Raw genomic sequence first — 10,378 nt, forward strand, 5'->3', positions numbered from 1 at the left:
TCACGGCATGAGGGTTATGAGAGAGGATTGTGGGACACATAATATTGCCATAGGGAGAAATAGTTTCATTTTTGTCAAAAGGCACACCCTAGTTGGGCTTGAGATATTGCATTATTTCCTTGATGCCAGAAGATGGGAAGAGGCTTTTTTTGGGCTGCTTCAGGTCTTCGTTGCTGTGCACGGGCTTTCTCTAGGTGCGGTGAGTGGGGGCTACTCTTCATTGCGGTGTGCGGGCTTCTCATTGCGGTGGCTTCTCTTGTTGCTGAGCACGGGCTCTAGGCGTGTGGGCTTCAGTAGCTGTGGCACGCGGGCTCAGTAGTTGTGGCTCGCGGGCTCTAGAGCGCAGGCTCAGTAGCTGTGGTGCACAGGCTTAGTTGCTCCGTGGCATGTGGGATCTTCCCCGACCAGGGCTCAAACCTGTGTCCCTGCATTGGCAGGCAGATTCTTAACCACTGCGCCACCAGGGAAGTCACCGAGGCTAACTTTTTAAAATAGATAGACTCATTGCCCTCTTCTCTTTATTATCTGAAAACATCAGGGAAGACATACCCAAGATGGGAAGAAGTTGCTTCCATGAATACCAATAACAATTCCTTTTTCATCCACTCTCCACTTTCCTGATGGCCTTTTCCCCTGATATCCATATTCTCTATGACCACAATTGACTACATAATTTGTGAGGCCCAGTACAAAATGAAAATGTGGGGCTCCTTGGTAAAAAATTATTAGGCATTTCAAGATGGCAAAAGCAGAGCATTAAACCAAGTGTGGGATCCTTGAAGCACGGGGCCCTTTGTGACTGTACAGGTAGCATGCCCAAGAAACTGGCTCTCATTCATGAAGGCTCCTCCATTACATCTAACTCTTTCAGTGTCCTAATGGTCTTAGAGATCGGAGAGAGTTAAAGCCCATACTCAAGGCTAAAGTGAGCCTGACAGTTGCTTCAACAACTGATAGTAACGGTTGTAGTTTTCATCTCTTGGAGAAAAGACTAGACAGGGTTTAGATGCTGAGCTATCTTGCCCACTGAGGTTTAGAACTCTTCTTATGATCCTTGTTATTGAAGTCATATAGCTAGTTATGAAGATGGTGGGGCATGTGGTGCTGGAGGTGGGGTTTTACCAGATAGTCCAAGATGTAGTTCAAGATGCTTGCACCATCAAAGGAAAGTCTATTTGGGGGGCAACTTGGCATTCTCCACTCTCTTTTTCTACTACATTGTGGGTCTTTTTGAGAACATTTATTTAAAATATTTTTTCACTGAAGTATAGTTGATGTATAATATTGATATTATATAAGTTACAGGTGTACAATATAGTGATTTTAAAGGTTATACTCCATTTATAGTTATTATAAAATATTGGCTATATCCCCTATGTTGTACAATATATCCTTGTTATCTTATTTTATACATAATATTGTACCTCTTAACCCCCTACTTCTGTTTTGCTCCCTCCCTCTTCCCTCTCACAACTGATAACCACTGGTTTGTTCTATCTGTGAGTCTGCTTCTTTTCTGTTATATTCACAAGTTTGTTGTATTTTTTAGATTCCACACATACGTGATGTCATACATTTCCCTGTCTGACTTCTTTCACTTAGCATAATACCCTCCAAGTCCACCCACGTTGCTGCAAATGGCAATATTTCATTCTTCGTTATGGTTGAGTAGTATTCCATTGTATACATATACCACATTTTTATCTATTAATCTGCTGATGGGCACTTAGGTTGCTTCCATGTCTTGGCAACTGTAAATAATGCTGCTATGAACACTGGGGTGCATCTACTATGTTCTTGACTTCTGCTTTCTCCTAGTCTCTCAAATTCTGTTAATATGAGGTAAAGTTGCTATCACTGTAAACATTTAATATTCACACACAAAATAATTTTAAATTATCTGCTAATACTTTTAATATTAAAAAGAGTGATAAAACCTACTGGGCGGTAGAGTTTTTTCCTTTGAATGTTTCTTCAGGAAATCCTTTGGAGAAGGTACTTCAAGTTTTGCTGGTCCCATAGTTTTCACTGCAGTTTTAAATTTTTGCTCGTCATCTTTTACAGCTGCCTTAAAAACTGATACATACCTAAAATTTAAAAAAAAAGTTGTAGCATTTATATTTCTAGTAAAAATTATTTGAAGTTTAAAAAAAGATATACATTTCTAATTTATATAAATCTATATTCATTTGGAGATAGCCATAAAGCATAATTATCTGAATTATCTGAGCCCTGTCCATCAGCCTTAGGCAATCTAGATGGAACCTTTGCCCTAAGAAAAACGTGCCAGGATAAAGATGGTCATAGTAGTTCCTTATTATGCTTTGAATATGTGTAGCATCTATAGTGATGTCACCTCTCCCATTCCTGATATTGGTAATTTATGTCTTCTCTTTTTTTTTTTTGCTGATAAGTCTAGCTAAGGGCTTATTAATTTTATTGATTTCTTAAAAAACCAGCTTTTCATTGATTTTCTTTAATGTTCACATGTTTTCCATTTCAATGATTTCTGCACTGATCTTTACTATTTCTCCTTATTTGGAGTTTAATTTGCTTTTCTTTTTCAATTTTTTTTTTTTTTTTTTTAGTTTCTTAAGGTACAAGTTTATATATTTGACTTTAAACCTTTATACTTACCTAACAGAAGCTATAAAATTAAAAAATACCTTTTTAATTCCCTTCTGATATCTTCTTTGGCTTAGGAGTTTGTTTAGATGTGTTTTGCTTAATCTCCAAATATTTGGGGATTTTCTAGATACCTCTTTGATTTCTAATTAATTTCTATTGTGGTTAAAGAATATAATTGTAAAATTTCAATCCTTTAAGATTTTCTGACACTTGTTTTATGGCACAAAGCATAGTCTATCTTGGTAAATGTTCTACATACACTGGAAAAGAAAGTGCACACTGCTGCTGTTGGCTGTAGTGTTCTATAAATGACAATTAGGTCAAACTGGTTAGAAGTATTTTCAAGTGTTCTAATAATCATTGAAAGAGAGATGTTGAAATCTCTGACTATAATTGTGGATTTGTCTATTTCTTCTTTTAGTTCTATCGGGTTTTGCTTCATGTATTTTGAAGCTCTATTAGTAGGTGCATAGCATTTAGAATACCTTCCTGAAATACTAATCACTTCAATATTATGAAATAATACTCTATATCCCCGTTAAAATTCTGTACTCTAAAAATCTACTCTGTCTGATATTAATATAACCAGTCCACATTCCTTTGATTTATGGTAACAGTATTTTTCCATTCTTTGACTTTTTACTTACTTGTGTCTTTATTTTTAAGGGGATTTTCTTAAGGAAAGCACAGAATTTTTATCCTTTCAAAGGGTTTCATTTCTTTGTTGTATTTAGAACATTCACATTTAATGTGATTTTTAAAATATGTTTGTGTTTAAACTTTCCATCTTGCTATTTCTTTTCTACATACCCCATTGCTGGTTCTTCCTTATTTTATTCTGCCTTATTTTTTGTTTTTGTTTTATTTTGTGGAAGTTCTAAGGTTTACAATATACATGTTTAACTGATCACAGCCTACCTTCAAGTATTATTACGTCACTTCACATAGGACATAAGAACTTTACAAGGGCTTCCCTGGTGGCATAGTGGTTGAGAATCTGCCTGCTAATGCAGGGGACACGGGTTCAAGCCCTGGTCTGGGAAGATCCCACATGCTGCGGAGCAACTAGGCCCGTGAGCCACAACTACTAAGCCTGCGCGTCTGGAGCCTGTGCTCCGCAACAAGAAAGGCCACGATAGTGAGAGGCCCGCGCACCGCGATGAAGAGTGGCCCCCACTTGCCGCAACTAGAGAAAGCCCTCGCACAGAAACGAACACCCAACACAGCCAAAAATAAATAAAATAAATAAATTTTAAAAACAACAATGACAAAAAAACGCAAATGAGTTTAAAAAAAAAAAAAGAACCTTACAAAAGAATACTTGCATTTACCCCCCCACCTTTATCCTAATGTTCTATGTGTGTTATAAAACCTGTAATTCATTGTGATTACCTTCCCTTTAAAAAGCCAAAGAAATTAAAAAGAAATTCAGAAGTAAATTTACAAAGAAGAAACTTTAATATTTACCCATATATTTACCATTTTATGTGTTCTTTATTTCATTGTGTAAATCCAAATTTCCAACTCATACCCTTTTCTTATGCATTATGGACTTTTAAACTTCTGGCTTCCACTGTTTCTGATATTTGCTGACCTTCTTTCTTCCTCTGTATGTAATGTTTCTTTTTTCCTTGGCTGTTTTTAGGATTTTTCTCTTTATTACTGGTTTTAAGAAATTTTATGTTAATGGCCCTTGGTATGGTTTCCTCCCCCTCCTCTTGCTCCTCCTCCTTCTCCTTTTCCTGCTTGGGGTTCATTATGATTCTTGGATTTGTGGATTTAGAGATTTCATTAATTTTGTCAAAATTTCAACCATTATTCAAATATTTATTCTGTATCTCTCTACTCTCCTTCTGGGACTCTAATTACACTTGTGTTAGGTTGCTTGATGTTGTCCATAGCTCACTGATTCTGTTTTCCTTTTCAGTTTTTTTTTCCTCTCATTTTCATTTTGTATTGTTCTAGTATAACTATGTCTTCAAATTCAACAATATTTTCTTCTTCAGTGTCTTAGCTGCTGTTATTCCCATTAAGTATACTATTTTCGATTTAGACATGGTATTACTTATGTCTTCAAGTTAGATTTGGGGTTTTATTTACCCTTCTATTTCTCTCCATATCTTGCTCATGTTTTCCTCTGCCTTTTTGAACACATGGAGAATATTTAAAATAGTGGTTTTAATCTCCTTGTCTACTAATTCTCTCATTGATGTCATTTCTTTGTCTGTTTGTATTGACTGATTTTTCTCCTGGTTATACATTGTACTTCTGGGTCCAGGAGCTTTTAGTCTATTTCTGATTTGGCCCCACTACTGAGGCAATATATTTCTGAGGGCACTACTCAACCCCTTGCATCTTAGGAGGAGTTTCCACTCTGGTTGGTGGGAATATAAACTTTATCTGGCTCTGCTGCCTTCTGTTGGTTATTTCCCTGGCCTTGGTAGTTTCAACATACAAAAGTACTGTCAACCAAAGACTTCAGGGAAATTCTCCTGCATACTTCTATAGTTCTCTATATATGTAGTTCTTTCCTCTCTGGTACTCTTGTGCTGTGAACTCTACATGCCTTGTCCACCTCAAACTCTGAACTCTGTTTCTTTAACTCAGGGAAACTGCTGGATTTTGTTTTAATTTCTCTTTCCTGGACTTTTGTCTGGAGATTCTCTCCAGAGAGTATGTTGGGACAATTGTAGGGCTTGTTTCCCTTCTCTTAGGGGTGATTGCTCTGTGTTGCCTATTGTCCAGTGCCTGAAAAACAATTGTTTTACATATATTTTTCTGGTGTTTTAGTTGTTTAAGGTGAGAGGGTAAATTCCACTCTTGATTGGAAGCAGAAGTTCAGCTATACCACTTTTAATAATTTGTATTCTCATCTTACTATATAGGTAAGTTTGTGTGGAGAAACATTAAATTGTTTCTTGCTTTTAGAAGCCTTTCCTCAATCATGAACTAAATGGCTGGGAATTAATTATGGTCCAAACTGAATGAGCTCACTAGATACCATCAGGAAATAATGTTCAATCCAAATCTGTGCCTTGAAATTCCCATGGAAGTTGGAATTGGCAGATATGATCCCTTAATAAAATAACTTCCTCTGGAGTAAAAAGGAGTGTATATACTCTCACCTTTTTAAAATTTGCAATCTTGTGATTCATTACACTATTTTGTGTGAGTTGAAAGCTCACCATCTGTTATAGAAAACAAGATATTCTATTCTATATGAATAATAATTTTGTAATTTTTCCAAATTACAAAAATTCTTTTAAATGATGAAACTAATGTAATGGTATATGTCAATTATATCTCAACAACAACAAGAAGGAATAAAGATCTAGGTTCCCTCCATCTCCTCAATTCATTTTCCAGAAAAAATTATGTTTTCTATATCTCTATTTATGTATGAATTGTAACTTGATTTTTAAAACTTAATATAGGGGCTTCCCTGGTGGCGCAGTGGTTAAAAATCCGCCTGCCAATGCAGGGGACACGCATTCAAGCCCTGGTCCGGGAAGATCCCACATGCCACGGAGCAACTAAGCCCGTGTGCCACAACTACTAAGCCTGTGCTCTAGAGCCTGCGAGCCACAACTACTGAGCCCGCGCGCCTAGAGCTTGTGCTCAGCAACAAGAGAAGCCACAGCAATGAGAAGCCCGCGCACCACAACGAAGAGTAGTCCCTGCCCACTACAACTAGAGAAAGCCCGTGCACAGCAACGAAGACCCAACACAGCCAAAAATAAATAAATAAAATAAATTTATTTTTTAAAAAACTTAATATATGTGATACCTTTCCATATTAGTACACATAAAGCTTACTTTCTTTTCTTTTTTTATTGCATGAAAGAGTCTTTAAATTCTATAGCACTTTACAATTTTCAAAAGTTTCACCCACATCATTTCATATAATCCCATAATAATCCTTTTTTCCCCCACCCCCTATATTACCCTTCCCCCCTTCCCTCTCCCCACTGGTAACCACTAGTTTGTTCTCTATTTCTGTGAGTCTGCTTCTTTTTTGTTTTATCCACTAATTTGTTATATTTTTTAGACTCCACATATAAGTGATATCATACAGTATTTGTCCTTCTCTGTCAGACTTATTACACTTAGTATAATGCCCTCCAAGTCCATGCATGTTGCTGCAAATGGCAAAATTTCATTCTTCTTTTTATGGCAGAGTAGTATTCCATTGTATATATATACCACATCTTCTTTATCCATCCATTTATTGATGGACACTTAGCTTGCTTCCATTATACTTTCTTTTCAATAGTTGCATTTTATTCCATTTTCTGTATAGTGTGGTTTTATTATAAAGATCCAGAGGGTGACTTTATTAGACAACTGGCCTTACTTTCTACTTTTTATTAGATGTGGGCTATAGATTAATTATTCTAAAACTAAAGTTATCTTCAATAGATGTATCATACTTGCACTTATTTTCTTGCCAATAGTCACCACATAGTCATATTAAATCTGTAGATACACAGTTCTAGAGTAGTTTATCTTAAAAAGCACACAGAGAAATACAGACCAAGAGTTGGTACAGTTTGAGATTTTTTTTATCCTAATGGGTTAGATGAACATCTGGTTAACTACTGTTTTTTGTTTGTTTTGTTTTAAATGTCAGGCCAATATTATTGCAGCACTAGTCAATTGTGTAGAATTTTGGGACCTAGACTGCTCATAGCTCATTTTTCAACTGGAAGAGGGTGCCCTTCATCCCACTTTGATTACATATATCCATTTTCTAAATTCTCATTTAGCATCTGCATCTCTCATTAGGGTTTTCAATAATATATGGTTTTATTGTTAACCAACATTTTAATGTTTATCTTTCAGTTCCCCAAGGAGCCTGTAACATCTGAGGTAAGGGAGATCACAGTGCTGTCAATTGTTGGTTTCCCCAAGGAATCCACCTCTTTGCGAAAGCTGGACGATCATCTTGCCAGTCTTGCAAAGAGCTGCATGGTTGTGCTGACAGTGTAGGCTAACTTCACCCTAATGCAATGAGTTCTTTGCCATCACATTTGGATGCTTTCTACTCCTTTCACCGTAGGTTAGTTTTTTCTCCTTACTCCTTCAGAGTAAACCAAGGAGTTTGTGCTGTCACTCCAACATTGCCCAAGGGCAATGTTATACACTAACAGGAGTTCAGTAAGTGCTTGCCAAATGAATAAAGATTTTTCCTATAAAATTTCTTGAAAAAGTCACCTAGATGCAGTAAAGCTTTTAAATTTACCAAAAAACAAAACACCTATTTAATAAAGTATCTTAACATTCAAATACAGTATTCTATGGAAAATATAATCTGCCAGTGAGTTACACAAAGAAGCTTTATCTTGTACAATATACAGTATTCTATGGAAAATATAATCTGCCAGTGAGTTATACAAAGAAGCTTTATCTTGTACAATATACAGGAATTTTTGACCAAAAGTCCATTCAGCAATAGTTAATTTGAACACTTCTCATAAACTCTGCAACTGTACCATATCATACTTTGAATTCCTATTTCTAATTTCTACCAGATTTTGAGACGCTAATGAAAAACAAAATAGGTACTGGTTTGGTTAAAAACAGATACTCAGGCTTAAAAATGGAAGGATCTGCCCTCTTGTTGAAGATGTTATGCACCCCAAGTAATTACTAGTAAAGATAATTGATAATTAGATGTGAAAGACCTTAAAGATTATCTAGTTCATTTAGTTTGTTTTACAGATCAGAAAACAAATGAAAATGTATTCATGACCACAAAACCAATTAGCTGCAGAGCCTATTTTTTTCTGTTTTTTTGTTTTTAGCCCAGTGCTCTTGCAATGCGGTTTTGACTGGATCAGGAAAAAGAGAAAGGTAAAAGCTGCAAAAATCCTAGGAGGAATGAGATTTTCTCTATCAGTTACCTTCTTTTCTCCCCATAGATTTAAGTAAGTGCTAAGTCCCAGGAGACTAACTGGGATGTTTACTGTGTGGTTACCTTTTCGAAATTTGGGGAATTAAAGGGGGTCCTAACACCTACATGAAAATCTTAACTCAGTTACATATTTTTGGGTCTCTATCAATCCACTCTTCCTTCCATCAACTATCAGATCAAGAAAAGACCTTAGAGGGACTTCCCTGGTGGCACAGTGGTTAAGAATCCACCTGCCAATGCAGGGGACACGGGTTCGAGCCCTGGTCCAGGAAGATTCCACATGCCGTGGAGCAACTAAGCCCGTGCGCCACCACTACTGAGTCTGCGCTCTAGAGCCCATGAGCCACAACTACTGAAGCCCGTGTGCTACAACTATTGAAGCCCACGCGCCTAGAGCCTGTGCTCCACAACAAGAGAAGCCACCGCAGTGAGAAGCCCGCACACGGCAACAAAGAGTAGCCCCCGCTCGCCGCAACTAGAGAAACCCTGCATGCAGTAATGAAGACCCAATGCAGCCAAAAATAATAAATAAATTTATTTTTAAAAAAAGAAAGAAAATGACAACTTAGTTAACAAAAAAAAAAACCTTAGAAACGATCTCATCCATTTATTTTGTTTCACCAATCAAAAAACTGAGGCTCAGAAACAAACAGGAATTTATATTTGACAATACTCTTGGGGAAAAAAAGTAAGTATTATCCTTTTATAGAGGGAGCAGCAGTGTAGTCAGAAACAAAACAATGAACTCCTGAAACCAAGTTTCAAGCATCCTAACACAGGATAATAAAATTGTGATTTTCTCTTTTCAACAATAAGAAATTTCAGGCTATGGTGTATGCCACATCATACACGAACAATTAAATTACAAACACTCACACACGTATTAAAAGGAGGCTAACATAAGAAAACGGCCCTCTCACAGCACCAGGCCGCCCTCTCTGTGAATTGTGAGATGCTAAATACTTATATTTTGCAAACTCTTCTTTAAGAAGTTGTCATCCAAGGCTACTTCACTGAGACAAAAATACATGTTATCTCGTTTTGAAAGTGATATGACGCTTATTTAATCCTGAAATGGAACAATAATTCCCCATTCTTGTTTCAAGTGGTAATCTTCGCTTACCCACATACCTAGGAGGCGGAGGAGGTTCCTTCCAGTCACTGGGTATGAGGTTATAAATGCTCTCAGAAGAGCACGTTGGATCCATGGCCACCAAATGAGTCCTTAAAACTACTCAGCTTTTTTCTCAATATACCAATATCTCCATCCCTTTCTTCATCGCTTCCCCTTTCCTCTCCTACTCTCTTGCCTTCTCAAGGAACTAAGCCTTCTCTCTTTCACACAATTCCCCTTTGACCTCTTCTTAGCTGTCCTCTCTTGGGAAGAAAATAAAATATCTCTTCTATTACTCTTGGGATCACTTAGCGTTGTTGACGGCGCGACTGCCCTGGAAACAGTTACTAGGCAACGGGGAAGTGGAAGGTGGCCCTGCAAACTACCTTTCCTCTCTTCCCTCTCTCTGCAGCTCCTTTTCTCTCAGAGAAGTTCAACCCGAAAACCACTGTTTATATGTACCTTTGGTAGTAAAGGGGTGAAGAGTGGCGTCCCCTTAAAAATGTTGCTCTTTCCTGTTTCTGTATATTTGGAGAAAAAGATAAACTCTACCAGAGACACGTGCAGCACCGAAGCTGGCGTGCAGGCGTCGCACAATAACATTCTTGTGCGCAGGTGCCAACCCGGTGGGGGCGGGGCGAGCGGCTGAGGCCACGCTGACGCACGTCCGACGTCGGGAGTGGGACGAGGGTGGGAGGAGCCCGAGGAGCGGAGCCGGCTCG

At 37.6% G+C, this 10,378-nt stretch overlaps 1 protein-coding gene across 7 annotated transcripts in view; it reads right to left on the bottom strand.

The window, feature by feature from the left end:
• Positions 1-10,378, bottom strand: part of ENKUR (enkurin, TRPC channel interacting protein) — a 49,389-nt gene that overhangs the window by 38,854 nt on the left and 157 nt on the right. For 4 of the 7 annotated variants that reach the window (XR_014242639.1, XR_014242640.1, XM_082385698.1 and 1 more), the window contains exons 1-2: positions 9,674-10,340; positions 1,942-2,087 (exon numbers count right to left, since the gene is read on the bottom strand). Coding sequence is in view for 5 of the 7 variants with exons in the window: in XM_082385698.1 (XP_082241824.1) it covers positions 1,942-2,087; positions 9,674-9,750 (223 nt within the window). In the remaining 2 variants the exon portion in view is untranslated. Of the gene's footprint in view, positions 1-1,941; positions 2,088-9,673; positions 10,341-10,378 lie in introns of those variants that run through there. The other 3 variants (XM_082385699.1, XM_082385701.1, XM_082385700.1) reach the window with 3 other exon arrangements.

This window comes from Balaenoptera borealis, assembly GCF_965194805.1.
Source record: "Balaenoptera borealis genome assembly, chromosome: 3".
Classification (NCBI taxonomy): domain Eukaryota; kingdom Metazoa; phylum Chordata; class Mammalia; order Artiodactyla; family Balaenopteridae; genus Balaenoptera; species Balaenoptera borealis.